Below are 22,362 nucleotides of genomic sequence, written 5' to 3'. Positions count from 1 at the left end.
TTTCGGGTTTTTTAGCTCTAGCTCGGTCAAAACAAGTCGCACAGCCAAAAGAACGACTGTTTTGTGCTGCTAACGACCAATACTAACCACCCCTATCACTCCTTTTTCGATTTTGGGGAAACCAATTTTGGCCCAAATTTCGCATTTTTGATAAGGGGTACCATCATTAAAATTTTTAAAAATGGGCCAAAAATGAAGTTTCCCCGATTTGAATGCAAATCGATTGGGAATCATTGCAATCAAATTACGAGCCATACGAGGTATTACATTCCTCATTTGGACCACTTTTGGCTGTGCTATGGCTAAATAACTGATTTTTTTGCGCCCAAAATCAAGTATACGTCTTTTAACAGCAGTGATTTCGGTTTTTTTGCCGTCTCCTAGCTCACAACTTTGTTAAAACAAGTCGCACAGCCAAAACAACGACAGTTTTCTCTGTTTTAAGGGCTAAAAAATCAGAAAAACGATTTTGAACAGAAATTTGCAATATTATTTTCGGGTTTTTAGCTCTAGCTCGGTCAAAACCAGTCGCACAGCCAAAAGAATGACTGTTTTGTGCTGCTAACGACCAAAACTTTTTACCCCTATACTTGCTTTTATCATTACTGTTCTGTTTTTTTGGTGCGAGCTCTGTTTTAAGGGCTAAAAAATCAGAAAAACGATTTTGAACAGAAATTTGCAATATTATTTTCGGGTTTTTAGCTCTAGCTCGGTCAAAACAAGTCGCACAGCCAAAAGAACGACTGTTTTGTGCTGCTAACGACCAATACTAACCACCCCTATCACTCCTTTTTCGATTTTGGGGAAACCAATTTTGGCCCAAATTTCGCATTTTTGATAAGGGGTACCATCATTAAAATTTTTAAAAATGGGCCAAAAATGAAGTTTCCCCGATTTGAATGCAAATCGATTGGGAATCATTGCAATCAAATTACGAGCCATACGAGGTATTACATTCCTCATTTGGACCATTTTTGGCTGTGCTATGGCTAAATAACTGATTTTTTTGCGCCCAAAATCAAGTATACGTCTTTTAACAGCAGTGATTTCGATTTTATTGCCGTTTCGTAGCTCTAACTATGTCAAAACAAGTCGCATAGCTAAAACAATGACTGCTTTACGCAGCTAACTACCAAAACTTAACACCCCTATACTTGCTTTTATCATTACTGTTCTGATTTTTTGGTGCGAGCTCTGTTTTAAGGGCTAAAAAATCAGAAAAACGATTTTAAACAGAAATTTGCAATATTATTTTCGGGTTTTTAGCTCTAGCTCGGTCAAAACAAGTCGCACAGCCAAAAGAACGACTGTTTTGTGCTGCTAACGACCAATACTAACCACCCCTATCACTCCTTTTTCGATTTTGGGGAAACCAATTTTGGCCCAAATTTCGCATTTTTGATAAGGGGTACCATCATTAAAATTTTTAAAAATGGGCCAAAAATGAAGTTTCCCCGATTTGAATGCAAATCGATTGGGAATCATTGCAATCAAATTACGAGCCATACGAGGTATTACATTCCTCATTTGGACCATTTTTGGCTGTGCCATGGCTAAATAACTGATTTTTTTGCGCCCAAAATCAAATATACGTCTTTTAACAGCAGTGATTTCGGTTTTATTGCCGTTTCATAGCTCTAACTATGTCAAAACAAGTCGCATAGCTAAAACAATGACTGCTTTACGCAGCTAACTACCAAAACTTAACACCCCTATACTTGCTTTTATCATTACTGTTCTGATTTTTTGGTGCGAGCTCTGTTTTAAGGGCTAAAAATCAGAAAAACGATTTTAAACAGAAATTTGCAATATTATTTTCGGGTTTTTAGCTCTAGCTCGGTCAAAACAAGTCGCACAGCCAAAAGAACGACTGTTTTGTGCTGCTAACGACCAATACTAACCACCCCTATCACTCCTTTTTCGATTTTGGGGAAACCAATTTTGGCCCAAATTTCGCATTTTTGATAAGGGGTACCATCATTAAAATTTTTAAAAATGGGCCAAAAATGAAGTTTCCCCGATTTGAATGCAAATCGATTGGGAATCATTGCAATCAAATTACGAGCCATACGAGGTATTACATTCCTCATTTGGACCATTTTTGGCTGTGCTATGGCTAAATAACTGATTTTTTTTGCGCCCAAAATCAAGTATACGTCTTTTAACAGCAGTGATTTCGATTTTATTGCCGTTTCGTAGCTCTAACTATGTCAAAACAAGTCGCATAGCTAAAACAATGACTGCTTTACGCAGCTAACTACCAAAACTTAACACCCCTATACTTGCTTTTATCATTACTGTTCTGATTTTTTACCATCATTAAAATTTTTAAAAATGGGCCAAAAATGAAGTTTCCCCGATTTGAATGCAAATCGATTGGGAATCATTGCAATCAAATTACGAGCCATACGAGGTATTACATTCCTCATTTGGATCATTTTTGGCTGTGCTATGGGCAAAAAACTGATTTTTTTGCGCCTAAACTTTCGCTCTTCCCTGCTAACTGTTTTTTGAAGCCAACGATCAGAATTTACGGTAACAATCGCGCAACATACAATTATGGAACATATCTCATTTTAATATTTTTTTTATTGGCTTGCAAAATTGATCTAAAAATAACATTTTTAAACTCAATTGATAGGAATTTTCAGCAAGAGTTCAATGATATATGCCGTTCTATATATGGATCACTTATCCTCACGCCATTAATCATAATATGAGTAGTTTTTAGTCTTTTATAAAGAATTTCGCACTTACCATGACTAATTTTAAGGCGTCATATAAAAAATTCATGTATTTTAACACTCAAAAGAAATAATCCAAGTGTATTGGTGAAAAATCCCCCTGCTAATATCACACAGAATCGTTTAACAAATGATGTGTGAACTTTAATGGGAATGATAGACCCTGTACATATGTACGAGTACGCGAGATATGGTGGTCATTTAATGCTCCACGATTCCGTGGCGTGCACGTGCCGGAATCTCCGGAGTCCGGATTGTTTACGAATGGCCGTATGACAACAGAGAGCAGGTGAAGTGCAGAGACCGATGAGCAGAGAGCAGGGCGCAGGCGTGGAAACCGAAACTCGGCAACACTGGCGAATTTGGGCGGGTTTGATTTTGATTTTGGCCGAGATTTCAACGGTTTTTAAATGGAAATTTTGCCCATTTGGCAGAGGAAACAAGAACATGCAGTTCCCCTTTCCAAGAATCAAGGGGTTGTGAGACCCCTGTCCCCGGGGTAACATCGTGGCATATGCAACAAGCTGCTAGGGTCCCCAAGGGTCCAAGAGAACTCCCCAAAAAACCGCCCATTCATAGGAAACCCGCTGATATGGCGCGCACAGCCTCAGATATTCCGGCGTGGCATTCAGTTTTCCGTTTAGTTCAACGGCAGACTCGCGCGCGTACGGTTCGAACTGGAAAAAGCGACGGGTCCGGATCGTCTGGACTTCTCGGGTTCTCGGTTCTCTGTTCTCGCTTCGCAGTGCTGGTTGCTCTGGAAAAGTGTTCAAAAAAATGCTGGAAAATCAGCTTAGAGCTGGACGAAATGCCGCCGGCACTCGATCCGTATCGTAATTGAATTCAGGGCAGTGGATTGAAAGTCAAATTGAATTTCGAAGCAAAAAGAAAACACACAAGCATTGGCAAAACGATAAACTAGTCGTTAAATTGAATATACAAATTGGTGTTTTGATTAAAACTAATAAACATAAACACCGAAACACCGAAACCGCAGCGCTGGAGGAGGAGTGAGAGGCGGAATTTATTTTTAAATAAAATTTCTTTGTTTTTCGCTGCGAAGCCTGCAATTGGCTGACATTGCTCATACGCCGCGTTGGCCGAGTGAAAATAGCAGGGAAATTTAGCATAGATCCTGGTAAGCGGTCCCCCATTGCCTCAAGTATTTTGTTTTTTACTCTTTTCATTGTTTTTCCATATTAAATAAACATTGTTTTCTGAGTAGGGAAAGGGCACTGGGGGTTTGTAATTGTAAAGTTTCCTCATAGCCAAAACTGAAATTGGTTTAGGGTCCGGCTGAATAAAAAGTTTATGCAAATTTGAGTTGGCAAAGTAATTATAAAACTGCTATTTGAGGACAACTTTGGTCTGGAAACTTTTCCTCAAATGTAATTACTTCAATAGCTTAATCAAGCGATTAATCCAAATTTCGGAAGATCAAACTGCATGCCATCATCGCTCTTCCTCACGATTTTCCACTCAATTTGAGCATCCAGTTCCACGTTTCCACCGAACCGACAAATAGTTAACAGATAACCAAAAATCATCACGCCCAATTGACTTCGTCGATTAAAAGGTCCCCTTCGATGATCTCAGATTTCGGGTAGCCAAATCTCCTGGAATGGCAATTAATTTGATTTCGTTCGTTATGGAGAAGGCAGAACCCTCGAGTGGAAAAATAATCTTTTTAAATTATGTACCATTCCGTTTACATCCTGTGTGATAAAATAAAAACTCTGCGCATTGGCTTATCCCTTGGGTGTTCCCACATGTGCTCATTCCTGATGTTTATAATGCAAATAAACAAAGTGCTTAAAATGTATTTATTTTTGGGATTTAAGTTAACTCAACCTTGGGGGTTTTTTCAAGTCATTTTATTTTAAGGAGCTTCCGTTTGCAGTGAGAAATATAGCTAATGTTGAATGTACTTAAAATGGAAAAAAAGGTGAAATTTGCATAAAAAGTTAAACTATGTTTTAATATGCAGCAAAGATGCTTATCAATTTTTAATCTAAATCTCATTTAACTTTTAAACTAAAATACACAAATGAAACTTACACTTCCTCTTAATCTTAAAATCGAATACATAAAAGGTGAAACTATTTAATCTGTGACAAATAAACTTAATCAGCAATCATCTTTCTAATCACTTAAGCTGATTGAAAATCAAAAACCAATTATAAAGAAGACAACTTTCCTTTTGAGAAATTATAACATAATTGCCATCTTAATTAAAAGCCAAATACTTATAATGCTGGCAATATATTAAGTTAAAGATTTTATTCAAAATCGAATTTAAGCAATTTCAAGTGAATCCATTTGGCCAAAAAGCAGACTTAATTGGTCCTCTGTGGCCAGAGGCATCTAACTCAATCACAGGCTGGCAGAACTTTGGCCGCTCCTAAATATTTAATGTCAACTATGATTAGTGAAGCCTCAAAATGTTGTGGGTTGTCGGTTGTGGTCGGAGGGCTTTGGCCATGTGAGTGGTTGGCCGGATAAATGGCTGTTTGGTGGCCAAATGGATGAGTCTTCACAAAAGCCCAGCCAACGGTCAGCTGAGCAAACTGAAATCCTTTCAACGCGAATTGCTTTCAGAGGAGCAGGAGCAGGAGAAGGAGAAGGAACTGGGGCAGGAGGATCCCCTTCGCCCGCATTAGTCCTATAAGCCGCAGGAATGGGCAGAAGGCCATTAGTTGGCCCCCGAAAAGCGGCCTTTAAAGATCCAGGCAGGCGTGAACGAACGGGGATCTTTAAACGAATGCGAATAAGTAATAAGAGGGCGCCGTATGCTCCGTATGTCCAGTGCTCCTCCACAGTGCTGTCATGCATCAAAACATTTAATTAAATTGAAACCGATGCGGCATCCGCCCCACTGCTGACGTCTTTTCCCGGACATTGGACGGTGGGTGGTGGACGGGAAGGAGGATGTGGAGGGCAGGTCCTTTGGCGCCGGAGACGTGTGTAACTTCGGCTTTCTGCTTTCAGCTGGACACTATCTCCGTCCTATATGAATTTAAATGAAGGCAGGGCAGTCCTCCGAAGTCCGTGAATCATGTACATATTTTAGCGGTGCCTCTGTCCTTCTGCCTTTATGCAGCTCCATTGAACTATGCAGTGTCCTTGGCAGGACATGGCACCCCAGGGGTTTTCCCCTCAAATAAATGGGTTAATTTGAAGGTATTGTTCGTAAACACGAGCATAAAACTACACATTCCCCCCACTCACGTGCCCAATTTATTCACATGGAAACTTTGAATATCTAATCTAGAATTTTGTTACACAATTTTGGCAATGGCTGAAGGTTATGCGAATAAAAATTGCTACAATGTTATTTTGGTTTCTCTTAAAAAGGCATTTTAAAACTTACTTACCATAGTTGTCAGGCATTTTCTTCAAGATTTTCATACATTTTCCACTGAAATTGAATAAAATTTATCAGAAATGAAATCAAGCCAAGCATCGGTTGATGTTCCGAGTGAGGACTTTATCAACTACTCAACTTTTAAATAAAATTATAATAGCTTCAGTTGAGGAGTCGTTCAGTGGGGAGCAGCAATGCAAATCAGGAATGAAATAAACTCAAATTCCCCCTTGGCCCCGCTCCTGGACCTCGTCCAGTTTCCACACCGAGCAGATCTGATGAAAGAGATGATTGAAATGGGAGCGGAGGATGACATGGAGAGCCAAGTGGGGAATCGCCGGAGAGTCTGTCTCCGCTTTGTTCCTCAATTTACACATAATTGCAATAAATTGACTAAGTGGGTGCTGGGGCACTGAATTTATTGTAGTCCAAGTCCAGAGCTCCAGACATTTGGGCGGAACTGCACCCGGTTATTTTCTCTGGTGCCTTCTCCACTTCGGATTGTTATGCATGGCACACTGATAGACTCCGGCTGATAAGATAAGACATTGAAATGCCCGGCCACTCCGCCCTCGACTCACCTGTTTGCTCTGGTTTATGTCCACTGCTGGTGGTAATTGGTAATGGTGGGACAAAGGCGATTGCCCGTACAACAGGGCGTATGGGCATTGTGAGTGGAGAGACGAGGGCCGAAAGTATTTCTTGCAATCACTGCCATGGCTTTTGTGGCTTCTTTATGACCGAGAAAAATGGCCTTAAATGGCACATAATACTTAGGATATGAGCATGTGGACCTTGGTCACCTTTAATTTCCCAGAAATTTCTGCAGAAGGTAAAAGAATTTAATTTCCACATTGGCACGAGCATTTGAGCAAAGCTGATTCATTTGCAAATATTTCTAATGCCTGTTATCTGTTATTGGCCATCCGAGTTTAAAGGCAAATAAACCCAAATCGGTTCAGTAATTTGGTTCGAAGAAGCAACTTGTCCTGCCTCAACACTCTCGATTCGCTTCCAAGTACGCACATTTCTCGTGTTTATATTGTATTTTAGCGCTTTTATCACCGGGTTTATTTATATTTTAAAGGGGATTGTTTAATTTCTGTAGGTGTGTAGGTGTGTAGGTGCCTCTTCTGCCTGTTTTTCGGTAGGTGCGAAAGATAAATCCAGTTCGCAAATGAATTCTTGCCGCCAGCATTGTGCGGAGCTCATTAAACAATCATTTTGATGAATTTTACTTCGCCCGGGCGCCGAGATTCGGGAATCCGACGGAGGAGCCTCCAGCGCATGTGGCCAATTTGCAGCCCCATATATTTAATGCTCATTTTGTGCTTAATTGTTTCGCCAGTGTGTGCTTGTGGGGAAATTAAAAACGCTCGTTTAAGCCAGCAAAAGGCGTTGGTAATTACAATCCAAGTTCACTTCCAACACACCTCCTCTCTCTGCCAGAATATCGTGCTTATTACGTTTCGGTTCGGGCCTTTATGCTGCTGGCCCTGCTCGTATTTTTGTTTTTTAATAAATTGTTTTAGAAATTCACTACAGGCCGGGCGGCAGGAAGTGAAAGTCCTGCGAATGTGGACCGACATGCCACGCGGGGGGAGTGGTGAGGGAGTGAAAAACTGAAAGAGGCGGGCGAGGCACTAGGACAGCGGCCCAACTCTTATTGACATACATATGTAGTGGCACACACACAAGCTAATGCAGAGAAATAAATAATTTTTCTCTTTCTTAAATGATTTTCCATCAAATTTTAGAGCATCTTAGACCTATAATAATGCCTCTATTAAAAGTGTTTTAAAAAATATGCCAAAAGAGTAGAAACAGTTGTTAGTAGTACAGTAAAAATAATAAATATAGCCTGATATCTGCTAGAAAAACTACCACCAGTTAAAGTAGCTTTTCTCCCAGTGCACTCCTAAGGGACTGGGCTGTCCACATAGACCCGCACTGTTGCTGCAGCCACACACTCCCACTCCCTCACCCAACAGTGCCACCCACCCACCGACCAACTTACAAAGACCCACCGACTAAACTCGTCTTTATTTCTCTGGGTTGTGTGCCAGCGAGTGTGCCTCCCTGTACTTGACTTGTCAAACACAAAAAAGAGAATCTGCCGAGGGAGAGCGGGACAGAGGAGCCCGGACCTTTTATTCTCGGTCGTAATGAACGCTGCATGTGCTTTCCACGCTTCTACAAAATATGTGGAATGTTGTAAGCAGCACTGGCGAGTCGAAGGTCCACAGGGAATTGCTTTATTTCCACAAAAAACTAGCTCGGATTTTTTCACACAATCAATATCGAACAAGGAACAGTTTTATTAAACTTTTTTAAATAGTATTTGCTAGTTTTAATAGCAATTTATGGAGCAATTTATTAAATAGAAACTGCAAACTTTGTTTTAAAGTTAAACAATCCCCCCTTGGAACAAGGAGGTCCACAGTTCGGCATGGCCCTCTTCAAAGTGCCTACCCTGACTTCTTGAAAAGCCCGACGGTGTCTGGGGCACTTCGCGTTGCAACTACTAAGCTGCCAGCTCGCGTTGCCTATCTGGGTTTGATTTGATACACAAAGACCTAGAGGAGGGTATGGCAAAACAATTGCGAGCCAGCGCGACAAATTCGCTTAGAACTTTACAGCTCGGCCGCTTAAGCTGATGGCACAACACGGCGTATACGCAACCCGCACACAATTTTCCACTGCATCAGCACTTTCCATCACTTTCGGTGGCTGCCCAACGGAACGTGACAGTTTGGCCATTTTTCAAGTTCACTGGAATTCCGGGCACAAAAATGCGAATCTAATTTTTTGCGATTATTGCAGAAAACGCAATTTGAACGGACATCAGTCAAAAAGACCCCCGGAACATTAATCAACCCGAAAAAGGGAGCCCAAGTTCTGGATGGTCGAACATTTTGCAGGCTATATATATTATATATTTTTCCAAATATTTGCTCTCATCGAACGTTTATTTTGGGGGGCGTGAAACGATCTGCCAATTATGGTGAACATTCTGTTTGAAGATTGTTTGCCTTTCATTAAGACTGCATCACTTGCACTTCAGTTGCCAGTCCGAAGACCAAGACGATAGCCACAGCCACAACCCCAAACCCAACCAGAACCAACTTATTAATTTGTCTGTGGCATATGCTTTGTTTTGTCTATTTGCAGTCATTATTTGTAATCATTTCCTCGGCAGACAGGCTGCCGGCAATTGATTTCTGCCCGCCTCGATGTTTGTTTAATAGCTTTCGATGCATCTACTCCGGGGGAACGGGCTGCATCTTTGTTTCCTGGGGTACTGAGGCACACTATTGACTTGACTGATAAAGTGTTATTCAGAGGCATAAACTGGTGCACAGTGAGAAAAGTTGTACTCTCTGATGGAATACTAATAGATTCCTTAACTTGAAAAAGTAGTTTCTTATTTACAAAAATATGTATATTAACTTCTGAGGTCACCGGAATGGGAGTGCATTATCCTGGGAGTACAAATATTTCTTTGGCTCATACCTTTTACTCCGTCTGGGTAAACACAGTTCAGTTTCTGCCACCACAGCTGGCTAGCGACAAAGTATGAATGCCTGCAAAGTAATAAAAAAAGGCCTTGAAGGAAAATAAAGCAGCTACTCGGATTATCGTTTTGTTAAACTTCAAGTGACGCGACTAGCCGTCGCAATTATCTCGGGCTGCCAAGGACAGATCTCTGGCATAATTGAAGGACGACCCAGTGGCTCCCAAGAAGTGACCTTTCCTCCACTCCACCTGGCCTTTCGCCACGGACCACGGCAAAGAGAAGGTTTACTGTCGTTTTGAAACAATTGTTTGCGAGTCATCAGACACTCGAAAGCCAGGTTGGATCTAGCTCGGGGGACGCATAAAAAGAAATAGCTCCTCTGGGTTTTTTTCAATTGGGTTTGAGCTATTTCTGGCCAAATAATGACGCACGAGTCCAAAGGCAATAACGTTTTTATTAAAGGTTTAGGGTCATCCATCAACAATTGTAGGAAATGTCGTTTATTTGGCGGTTTAAGTAATCACTTTATTATTAATAGTCTGTCGTGCTTAGTTACTCAATGAATATAATGTTAGATTTGATAAATAAACACTGAATAAAGGTCATAAGAAATCTTTAATAACTAATTGTAAGGCGAAATAACAAAGTCTCATACAAAAATGTTTTTAATTAAGCAGCTTTGCTCGCATTTCCGATTGCTGTTCAATAACGTTTGGAGTCACATTATTCAGCAAACTTTCGCCTTGGACAAATCACCGACATTTAGCGCTGCCAAAGTTTCCAAGGTATCGGAGCCACTAATGGCCACCACTTCTCGGTCTCGTCAAGAGGCACACTTGCAGAACTTTGATGTAAGGGAAGTCCTAAGTCAGATTATTCAAAGAACTAGAAACAAACCACAGAAAAGTTGTACAGAAAATCAGAAGATAGGGCGAGAATGAGTCACGTACCAAAAAATGAAACAAAATCAAGAAGAAAAATCAAAATCGATATGAATACCTTGCCCGGGCACGTAGGAATGTGAAAAGTTTTCACTGTAAATGAGCATCAAAAGCTTTGTCCCAAGCAACAGCAAACACGAGGCCAACAAAGATCACAAAACAAAATAAAACATCCCAGAAATGAAATTAGATGGTCTTGTTACCGTTTCCTTTGCATTTTTCAGGTCGAGGAGTTGGCAAATGGAAAGCAAATAAGGAAAGGCAAAGGGATACGCAACATTAACTCGGAAATCCCTCTGCCAGGGCAAAGACAAAAGGAAAGAGAAAGACTCCAGCCATGGAGAACCACAGTGACTTCGAGGCGGATGATTACTCCGACCTGAGCTGGACCAACTGGAGCAACGGAAGCACCCCCGCGGCTGTTCTCTACTCGGCCATGAGCAGTATCCTCACGGTGACCAACCACACGCCCCTCTCTGATTTCGACCAGGACCTCGGCCTGTCCACCAGCTCCTTCAATCACAGCCAAACGTGAGTTGACCCCACTTCCCTTCTAATGCTTAATTATGACACAAATTCAATTAATTCCCAAACTCACGCACGAGCAGAGTTATCATGGGAGTGGCTAGAGGGGGGCTTTAGCTTAAAGGGGGGCTTCGAAATCTATTACTTTGAAAATTAAAAAGTATATGTAAATGTTCGCCCATTCAGATTATAAGTAAATACCAACTCAAAAAGGGGAACCCAAGCCCCAACCCACTTCACTGCACCACAAAAACCGACTAACTCCTAGATTTCGTGGCTTTTTGATGAGTCCTGATGAGTCCGCCCCCGCCAACGCACCAGTTTTATTGTGCCCACACCGACATGCATCTCTAATGACGCCTCCGTTCAGTCATTCCGCCATTCAGTCATTCATTCATGCGTTTCCGTTGAGTCCGCTCGACGCTGGTTCTTCACTTCCGTTTCAAATCCATATTACGCCGGAGAAAGCAAACACATTTAATGCTGAGATACTTACTATATATACGTTTGTACTCGGAAAAAAGCGAAGGGGAGCCCTCAAACTGCCACCGTTTATGCTCCTCCATGGCATTCAATTCTATTCTCTCCGGCTGAAAAAGCGTCGGCACTTTTTGCAGACATGTCCCAAATTTACTGCCCTACCAGCAGCAGCAGCAGCAGCAGCAGTGAATGGGGTTGTGCGACAGTCGAACTGGGATAATTATTGGTATATGGCTGCGTCTGACGCATCGAAAACACATTTTGCGAGTGACTCTCCTTTTTTGCAAGCCCACATCGGCTATATATCCTTCAGGCAGTGCTCAACACTCAATCCTGGTATCATATTGGCTGCTGCTGCTGCTGTTGCTGCTACATTTCCCATTGCTCTTTTTTCCCCAGATTTCTATTTGTTTGCTCAGACACTACGTCCGATTTATGTGCAAATAAAAGGAAACCCAGTTGGCCAGGAGTTGGGAGGACGAAGGACATGCTCCCCGGCATGCTTTTCGGCACAAAAGAATTCGTGCATCAAAGCAAAAAAAAAAAACATATTTGTACACTTTTCACTGAAGTGGCACAATAACAATTTTATTTGCCGAAACTGTCCGCATTCCCATAACAACTAATAACAAGAGACTTAGGTTAATTGATATCAAAAAACTGTCATATTCTATTTTTGGTTTTATATTTATTTACTTTGAAAAATAGTTAAGAGACAAAGGAAGAATAGTTTATTTTTAAGTGGCTTAGCAAGCATAGTTGTTCTATAAAATCTTTAGTTTAAGAAGAGAAGAGAAATATATTTATTTTATGGAAGATAAACTCCCCTCACAGATATTCCTCTTCCACAGTACATCTTTACTATTTAAACCTCAACATCAATATCAACATCAACAAGGGTTTGAGCTCTGAGAGGGAAAAACATCAGAATAGTAGCAACATTTTTTGTACATTTTGCCATGACATTTTCTTTGGCCTGAGGCATCATGAATTTGCTTCTCTGACTCTTCTATTTTCCTGCTGCTGTTTCTGCTGTTTTTCCACCCAGCCACTTCCCCTTCGAAGGCCTAGTCAAAACACCCCCTCAGAACAAATCAATAATCCTCTTCGCATTAGGCCCTCGAACAAAAGAGATTTTATGTAAATCCCCGCAGTTCGTCATGCGAAAAGGGGTGTGTGTGTGCGAGTGTGCGGGTGTGTTTGTGTGTAAAGTGAGAATTACTTATGTGGGCATCTTTTTAATTGCTGTGAAGAGTGAATAAACAGAGCATTAATGACTACCTAGCCAATTTACTACTACTGCCATCTCCGGCACACTGCGTGCATATTAAATGACGTGGGTGGTGTCCGTCCTGCTGGGATCTAGGGTCACAAATCCGCTGGAGAGGATTTCAGAACCTCCCAGACCCGCTCTTTAAACATCCTATCCTAGAAGTGAACCTAAATAAACAAGAAGGGCCTGACAAAATATTAAAAAGATGACGACAACCGCTGATGAGTGAGTGGAGTCCCCTGCCCTCCGGCTGAACCCGAGCCCGATGTTTTATGTGGCAGACGGCGCTGGAGAAAAACACGGATTTGTCAACGCACGCACAATTACACACGCTTAATAGCGACAACATCCTGGAGTCGCACATATAGCTACACAGAGAGAAAGATTTTGTAGAAGGGCTTAAGCAGTTGAGTTTTTTCATACTAGAAATATGACAAAAACTGAGTCAGTTTTCATAATTATACTTAATGAATATCCCATATATTATTTTGGCACTTTTCTCCCAGTGCACATCTGCTTGTAAGCCGAAAGCACCCATTCGCATGCTTACATAGACACATCACCCACTTGGCACTCGTTTATGGCGGAGCGGTGGGACGCCGTGAAACATAACACACACTTAATCTCGATGTCACTAATTCCCCATTGTACCCCTGTACATTCTCATCCACAGCCTATCCACCGACCTGCCCGCCACCCTCGACGCCGGGGATGCGACCAAGGATGCGGCGGCGTCCATGGAGACGGGCTCGTTTGCATTTGTGGTCCCGTGGTGGCGTCAGGTGCTGTGGAGCATCCTCTTCGGCGGCATGGTCATTGTGGCGACGGGTGGAAACCTGATTGTTGTCTGGATCGTGATAACGACCAAGCGGATGCGGACGGTAACCAACTATTTCATAGGTGAGTAGGCTGATTTACCTGCCAGCCAGGTGTATGTTTTTTGTGTGCAAACGTTGCGTATACGCAATAAAAATCACTCATACGCCGTGTTGGCCGTCTGAGTTTAGCTTGTAAGCTAAATATTTGCTCGCTTAGTCAGTGTTTAGATATTTTTGTGAAACTGATAGGCAGTGAACCTTAACAAGAGGGTACTTTATCAGCTATTTACTGGCTTTATTGATTTTTGCTTTAAAATATTTTTCATTTTCACATTTTTCCCCCAATTAGGAAGTAGCTTTTCCCCTTTAGTTTGTCCAGTCGACGAGCTCTTGTCAGTCCGAAGGGTTTGTTTAAGTCTTCTCTCGGGAAACAGAAGGGGGGATTACCCATTTATGGCAGGTGCACCGTGGGGCGCGTAAAGAGCATCTCAATTGGATGCTGCCCCGTCGTCCTCAGCTGCATTTTGCCTGCTGCCCTGTTGCACCTCGCAGATATTAACTTTACAACCCCTCCGACTTCCAACGTCGCCAATTGCGACTAAGTGGAGGCGAAGCGCAGCGCCCGGATGGTATTTATTTTAATTTCCTCTGCTTTGGGCATCAAATCAAGTTATGAAGTTTGCCTCTGAGTCCGAAGACTGAGCTCGGCTTCCATTAATTGAATATGCTTTTAGTCACGTTTCAGAGTGCATTAAATTTGCATTCACTCTGAACTCATCCGACTCATGCACACACTAATCACACTTTTAATAATTTAAATTCAGGCTTAGAGCTGCCTCAGCTCGTTGAGTTCAGCTCCCAAAAGTTTTGGCAAAAGTTTTTCGCCTTAATGACATTACCGACAACCGCCATTCAGCAGCCAAGAATGGGTTCACCCACTTTGGAATAACCATTTGGCTACCTGATTGCCAGCTTTATGCATGCGCAATTATTTTAATATAATACCCAGGCTACTCAGGACAGAAGGCAATGAAATGAACCTGGAATTGATTCCGTTTATTCCGGGCTTACCACTAATCCGGCTCTTCTGTGTTCGACGATCCCCTCCAGCCTCCAGACTCCAGACTCAACAAACAACAATGGCTGAGGCACAATGTTGGCCACGAGACTGGCATCCTCCACATTCCTTTGTCTGACTTGGTAATGATTATTATTATTACGTAAACTAAATGCCCGTTGAGCTCGCTGGCTTTGGCAAGGCATTTCGAATTTGCATTTATAAATACACATTGGCAATCATTATTAGTAACAAGTTCTGACGTTTTAATCATTTTCGGGCACCGAAATTTCAAATTCACATCACAGACATCTGGAACAGCTCCTCGTCTGGGTGTGGGCTTAGGGGGAAGCCAGTCACCGGATGATAATCTTCTTTGGGTTCATTATCAATGCGTATTTGCATCTTTTGTTTGAGTTCGTCGGTTAGAGTAGCGTTCTAGAGTCCTTTGACTTTCTCATTTAAGAGGTATAAGGGAAGGATTCTCCTTTAACTTTACTAAAAATTAAGTTTAAGTTACACTTTTTTAGGCTAAGTACCATAGATAAAAGATTGTTTGGCTTGCTTAGGGTACGAATATGAAATAAAATTCTTCAAGATACTTTGAGTTTTCTATATACTTTATGATTTGCCTACTATCTCCCGGAGAGAGTACCCCCTGTAAAGACTGTGAGCCAGAAAAGTAACATTTTGTTATTAATTAAAATGGGCCAGAATCGATATTTGGGAACGTGGCTGACAGGTCCAGGTCCCGGGGCCTAGGGAGGCCAGATAGCTGTACGGCTGTGAAGCTATAGTCAATGGCCCCGGGAGCCAGGTCGATTGTTAGAATGCGACACGTCGCCTCGTGTCGTGTTGTAGGCGTCGCAAGGACTCGCAGGACACGCAGGACTCGCAGGAATAACATGAGGACACGGGCTAATGTTCGGCGACAGGACATTTGTTTTGTTGTAGGTGCTGTGGGTTCCGAGATGCTTTTTATTCTCCGGCACTTCGTCGTGGCCTTATCTCCGGCAGATAATGAAAAGTAAACAAAGACGGACGGACTTTTCTTTTCCAGCGCTTCCATTTTCTTTTCTTGGCCCTGTCATTGTCTATGGCTGCTGATTCATTGGCATGTAAATCGGGCCATGCAAACGAAACACAATAAAAGTATATATATATCTATATATATTTTATGTTTCCTGTTGATTTTGGCACAAATATGCGGGTGAAAGTGCACTTTATTCCTCTGTAATTACAAATGAGCAGCGCATAAATATAAAAGGTAAGTCGAGCTGACGGCTGTGTTTTAATATTTTTTCGGGGGCCTCGAAGGTTGCGTAATTACAAAAATTCTTTGCTGTTTGTTTTGCATAATTTGTTTGCCTCTGCCACTCGACCTGATAAGAATGATTACCCATCTCTGCCTTTTCCGGTTGGCCACTCCAGTGAATCTCTCCATCGCGGACGCCATGGTTTCCAGCCTGAACGTCACCTTCAACTACTACTACATGCTGGACAGCGACTGGCCCTTCGGCGAGTTCTACTGCAAGTTGTCCCAGTTCATCGCCATGCTGAGCATCTGCGCCTCCGTGTTCACCCTGATGGCCATCTCCATCGACAGGTGAGTGGCTGGGGGGATTATGTACTCTACACCTCATATGCATATGCATATGGAATGAACAGACCTCCAACCTATTCCCATCGACCTATCGAGACCCTTATCAATCACGGTCAAAGGCACAGGCCAAATAACCCATTCGTTTTAATAGGATTTCACGGGGCTGCGGAGCTGGGAACACAATTGGATTGCCCGTCACAAGGATCAAAATAAAAACCCATCAAAAAACGTGTTCTGCAAAGTACATAAATAAATAATGTTCCGCCTACTTAGGCCAAAGCATTTATTGATGATTCATCTCTGTGAAATATCGAGGGCCAAGCGTATTATTCTGTCTAGTAAACAAAATATCCGACAAATAACTTGAAAGATTGTAAATAATTTCTTAGATGCTCGGTGATAATTGGTAAGGGAGAGTCATCCCTGTCGTATTCATCGAGATGTATTGTCTGGTAAACAAATTAGCTGGCATCCGAATATAAAAGCTTAATGTTTATAAATAATTCTGGATTCGATCTGTTCTAAATATTTATTGAAGATTTATCTGTTAATGTTCGAAGTCGTAAATTAAATACACTGTCGAGTCCTGAACATTGTATTTGCAATATAAAAGTTGAACCCAAAACATTAACAAATTGAAAATCTTAAACGACTTCTGAAGTTACGCCTGATATTTATGGAATATGTATCCATTCATCTTAAGCCCTAGCCAAACATAATATAACATAACAATTTACAAAGTCCCTTAAAAGTAAGGCAATAAATTATGTGTCAGGCAAACCAATCAGTGAAAATTAATGTATTGGAAATTGTTAGAGAATAAATTTAGTAAATTTGTTGTTAGGACATAAATTAAAGTAATGCCAGGACAAAAAACACAGAAAACACATATAAATAATGTTTCTAGAACGGAGCAGTCATCAAAAATGAATCCATTTGATATCCTTAAACGCGGAAAAGTAATCTATTTAAAATCCAGCAAGCACAAGGACATCATCATGCATGTAATTCTATTCCAAAACATAATGCCATCCGGCAGCTATTAGGTCTCCTATAAACTCCCTTAATGACTGCAACTTTTAATGGCATGCCGTGATCCGATGAATAACGGAGCACCAGCCAGGCCAAAATTCAGGGGATTAAATTACTTTCGGGCTTTGGCGCGCTTTCGCAGGAGCGTTCCATTTAATTCCATTTTGCGGGTTTTTTTTTTGGGGTCACCTCGTGCATTTCGATAATCAGCTTATGCTCGCTCCTCTGGCCCTTTTTCCGGGGAAAACTTCCTTTTTTTTTTGGAGAGCAGCAAGTGCTGTGCTGAAATGGTTTTAAAACTGCACCTCACATTGCTGTTGCAGGTATGTGGCCATCATCAGGCCGCTCCAGCCGCGAATGAGCAAGCGTTGCAATCTGGCCATCGCGGCGATCATCTGGCTGGCCTCCACGCTCATCTCCTGCCCCATGATGATCATCTACCGGACAGAGGAGGTGCCCGTCCAGGGAAACAGCAACAGGACCGTCTGCTATCCGGAGTGGCCCGATGGCCCAACGAATCATTCGAGAATGGAGTCCTAGTGAGTATCCTTTATCCTTTCCAGCGCAAAATGCAAACATCGAGTGCTCAGCTGAGCTCAGTCCAATTTATGAGACTTTATGTTGCCGGAGAATGTTAGCCAATGGCATTGCAGCAAGGACAAAGGAACTCTTTTGTCAATACAGAGAGAGATAATCTAGCCAGTAACATTTTTGCCAAGGATTGTAGGTCACATTCCCTAGTTGGTTTTTCTAAGAACCAAAAGGATGACTTGGGTTGATGGGGAAACTATTGCTAGAAAATTAAAGAAAATATTCGATTGATTTAGATTAATACGCTCGAAGAGATTTCCAAAGTGCAATGGAAATCGGCACGCTTTTCCTCGCCAGCGAGATGGAGGTATAAATCAAGGAATCATCCAAACTGGCGACTGCACATGCAGGGCCAATCGCCATCCGGATCTGTAGTGGGACGTGGGGATTATGGGGGATAGGGTCGTAAAAGCGGACATTCGGAGACAAAACTGAACCAAGACGTTATCATAAAAAAACGAATGGTAGACTGTGTGGGAGGGTGGGAAGTGAAGGTTGAATGGCTGGGGGGCAAATCAGGAAGAGGGCCGTATGAAACGTGTTGCTTTTTACAACCATTTTGTACGGCAATTTGGTAGCAGTGGGTGTCCTGCGTCCTACGTCCCCTGCCCCCCCAGTACCATCCATTGTGTCCCACATGCAAGGCCATTAATTTTAGATTCATTCCAAATTGCTACTTGCTCAATAAAAAATAAAACAAAAGCCGAAGGCAGCAACAATGTCCGATGGAGCGATAGGGCTTTAAAAGCATTGCTCACTAACTGAAAGGCTTGTAAACATGCTGTTTGATCCATGTCCTATTTGCGCCCCTTTGTCTTTCAGCTACAACATCCTCATCATGGTTTTAACGTACTTCCTGCCCATCGTTTCGATGACGGTCACCTACTCGCGTGTCGGCATCGAGCTCTGGGGATCGAAGACCATTGGCGAGTGCACGCCCCGCCAGGTGGAGAATGTGCGGAGTAAGCGGAGGGTAAGTCCTGATTGCTGACTCCATGTGGGCACCGCAATTAGCACTTGGTTTGCTGGAAGCCAGATTGTCATCTCAGTCATGTCTAATTTGACCTTTGACTTTAATCCATAAAATCCTTTGGCTTAAAATTAGTTTTGAGCTGGTTTTATTACTATTCTTTACTTAACTTAACTGCTTAAATTTCAGTTTACTATTTATTGCTTTTGGTTAAACTTTTGTTTAGAGTAGCAAGCTGCGTTTTGATTAACTTTACCTGCAGTTTGCGAAGTACAGAATTCACAAAAGTTTCCTGGGAAAGTGTTTTCCCAGAATAACATATTAAGGTTTCAGATTTCACTTTTAAGATTTCAACGAAATTTATTAAATAAACAAAAGTTGAATACCAGTAAGAGCTGGTAACCTTTTGCTGACCTAATTTTATGTTCCTACTTATAAACTAATGGCCTTTAGCTCTTACATAAATGTCAAACCAACTACATGTACTTCATCATCTAACCATATAATTTCCGTCGTTTCCTTAGGTGGTGAAGATGATGATAGTGGTCGTCCTGATATTTGCCATCTGCTGGCTGCCGTTCCACAGCTACTTCATCATCACTTCTTGTTACCCGGCCATTACCGAGGCACCCTTCATCCAGGAGCTCTACCTGGCCATCTACTGGCTGGCCATGAGCAACTCCATGTACAATCCCATTATCTACTGCTGGATGAATTCGCGGTGAGTAGCTGAATCGATTGCCACTTTATTCAGTTCCATCCTCCATGTTCATGTGGTTGCTTTAACCCGCAACAAATTGGGTAATTTGCGGTTGAATTAGCACCATTAGGGCACTAAGTGCAGTGGCATTCGAGACTTCGACATCCCAATGGCAATGGCTTCGTCGACAGATTAGTTGATTGGTTAGCCGACTCCCCGGAAATTAATGTGCTCGTCATCATTACTGCAAGGACGCCAGGCAAACTGCTCCCCTGGTTAGTGGCTGTCACTGTCTCGCACTTTGAATATAGTTTGTAAATATATGACAACATGATTCCGGAAAAGTGCCACACAGCTGTGGTCCCCATAAAGGCACACTCTTTGTCAAGTATTTAAGGTCTGTTTAAGGCCAAGCTTAAATTTTACTGAGCAGAACAAAAAGACAAGAACAAGTTGAGTAAATAAATGTTTGGGAAGCATTTCAAAAATCAGTTAAAATACAAATTCCAATACCTATTTTTATGACTACTGTTGTGGGTGTCAAAATATACACGTACACACATCCGGGACTTAAACAAAAGGCGTTGCTAACACACATATTGCCGTACAAATTGGCATTCGGTGTTCGTGCGTCCGTATCCGGAAAAACGTAGCGGATTGCAATTAATTCCGCTCAGTCAGCGGATATCTGACTGATGGGGAAACGCTGGCCTGGAACGGAGTCGGATAATGGGGCTGCTACGTGGAATAAAAAACGCTGTGGCCAGCACGTGAGACCCGATGCCTAGGATCACGGGCAGCTCCTGTCAATTGATGGCGCCCCATATGCAAATGATGACGACAACGAGGACATCGAAGGTCCTTACTTATATTTACTACCCATAGGGAACACGGAGATATTAAGTTGCCGCGATGGCCCGTAAAAAACACTCCCGTACGCCATAGATTATATGAGTAACTGGTGTCTAGGTCGAGGTGTACAGGGGAGACTATTGAAGGTAGCCTGGAAAGGCTGCTCATAAATAAAACCAAATGACTTATTTCAGGGATAGCCAGCATTGTTATCCATAAATAATGGATTACTTCGGCGACTTTAGTACATCTTTTATTGATCCTTAAAAGTGTAATAGAATACTAGAATACTTTTTCTAGCAAAAAGGAAACGAAATTACTTTGGTTTTTTTTCTCTGTATACTGTCAGCTTTCGCTACGGTTTCAAGATGGTTTTCCGCTGGTGTCTGTTTGTGCGAGTGGGAACGGAGCCCTTCAGTCGGCGGGAGAACTTGACGTCCCGGTACTCCTGCTCTGGCTCTCCGGATCACAATCGCATCAAGCGCAATGGTAAGCTGGAGCACTCCTAATTGACACAAAAGGGATGGCACGCTAATGAGTCTTTCGCATTGATAGATACCCAGAAATCGATACTTTACACCTGCCCCAGCTCACCGAAATCGCATCGAATTTCGCACGGCGGTGAGTTGCAAACCAAACCCTCGATAAGTGGATAAGAAGGGTTGCCATCTAATAGAGTTTTCTCAACATCCAATTCTCAGGAACGCCCCGTAGTGCGACCTTGAGGAATAGTCTGCCGGCGGAGTCCCAGTCATCCGGCGGAGGGCATAGGAAGAGGATGTCCTATCAGCAGGAACTGCAGCAACGGTGGTCAGGACCTAATAGTGCCATCAATTCCAGCAGTACGGCCCACACTACCCAACTGCTTTCCTGACAGCCGGCCATCCAGGTGGTGCCGCCGGAGAGCGTGGAGATGCAAGCCCAGGTGGTCTGCTCCTCCCCGTACAACAACAACTACAGGCGGGCCAATCCTGGCATCTCCGATCGGGATTCGTCCGATGACAAAACCTGGCTCTAAGCTATTTTAAGGTCTCGAATTTATACTTTTACAAAGGTTTGAATTTCTGGCTTAAATTCAATTCGTTCTGTAAGAAACCAAAGCTAAGTTAGGATAAATCCTCGCCCTCGAACATATCAGATGTAACAGGGTCACCGACGCAGAGGGACCCACTAATTGGGTATTTTCCATGAGAAATAACCAAAAGTATATCTGCATCGCTTAAGGAAACTCAATACTTTGTTGAATTTAAGCGGGAAAGGTTGTTTGTTCGGACAGGGAGAGACGAAATCTAAATGCTATTAAACATTTTCGCATCATTAGGCCACTGATCCATTTGAGTCACTGTAAATATTCGGGTTGGTTCCTAAAAACTGTTTTTAATCCTTAATTCTCAATGCTTACGGCTGCTTGCTTAAGTTGTAACAAATAAATAAATAAACAAATGACTATGGATGTGAATGTACGTGTAAATATAAATGTCTGAATATACCATAAACGTTATTGCGAATAAAGCGACTTGCTCCATCACCGAGTTGTTCTTAGTTGTGCGAGTTGGTATTGGGTTTCCGGGTGCACAAATAGGACTGTCAACATCCTAGAATGACTACGGCAGCGGCTCTGTTTATTCAGCTATTCCATCCATATTATATTCGGAGTGTGAATGGGGATCGGGGATCAGGGAGTGGGCACCGACAGGAGTGGCAAACACTCTTGCGAAATCTAGAGAACCTCCAGCGAGGGTGCAAGACGAATTTAAATATGAATAATCCAACTGCCTAGGGCGTCTGAATAAAGGTCTGACTGCGAACGTATTCGAATGCACATGTGCCAGTGTGTCTATGTCTGTGCGAGTTATGCCCCCAAGTCATATTTCCCGGCTGGCTTATCAATTTTT

General features: G+C 42.3%; 1 protein-coding gene across 1 annotated transcript; it reads left to right on the top strand.

The window, feature by feature from the left end:
- Positions 1–3,416: 3,416 nt before the first annotated feature.
- Positions 3,417–21,995, top strand: LOC108111340 (tachykinin-like peptides receptor 99D). The gene is made up of 10 exons (XM_017220767.2): positions 3,417–3,882; positions 10,791–11,097; positions 13,518–13,744; positions 16,151–16,325; positions 17,678–17,893; positions 18,768–18,918; positions 19,440–19,636; positions 20,817–20,956; positions 21,023–21,088; positions 21,169–21,995. The coding sequence occupies exons 2-10, from the start codon at positions 10,904–10,906 to the stop codon at positions 21,339–21,341; spliced, it is 1,539 nt and encodes a 512-aa protein (XP_017076256.2). The 5' UTR covers positions 3,417–3,882; positions 10,791–10,903; the 3' UTR covers positions 21,342–21,995.
- Positions 21,996–22,362: the final 367 nt, after the last annotated feature.

This window comes from Drosophila eugracilis, unplaced genomic scaffold (assembly GCF_018153835.1).
Source record: "Drosophila eugracilis isolate 14026-0451.02 unplaced genomic scaffold, ASM1815383v1 contig_616, whole genome shotgun sequence".
Taxonomy (NCBI): domain Eukaryota; kingdom Metazoa; phylum Arthropoda; class Insecta; order Diptera; family Drosophilidae; genus Drosophila; species Drosophila eugracilis.
The sequence above is the reverse complement of the archived record's forward strand: the minus strand, read 5'-3'. Positions and strand labels throughout refer to the sequence as shown.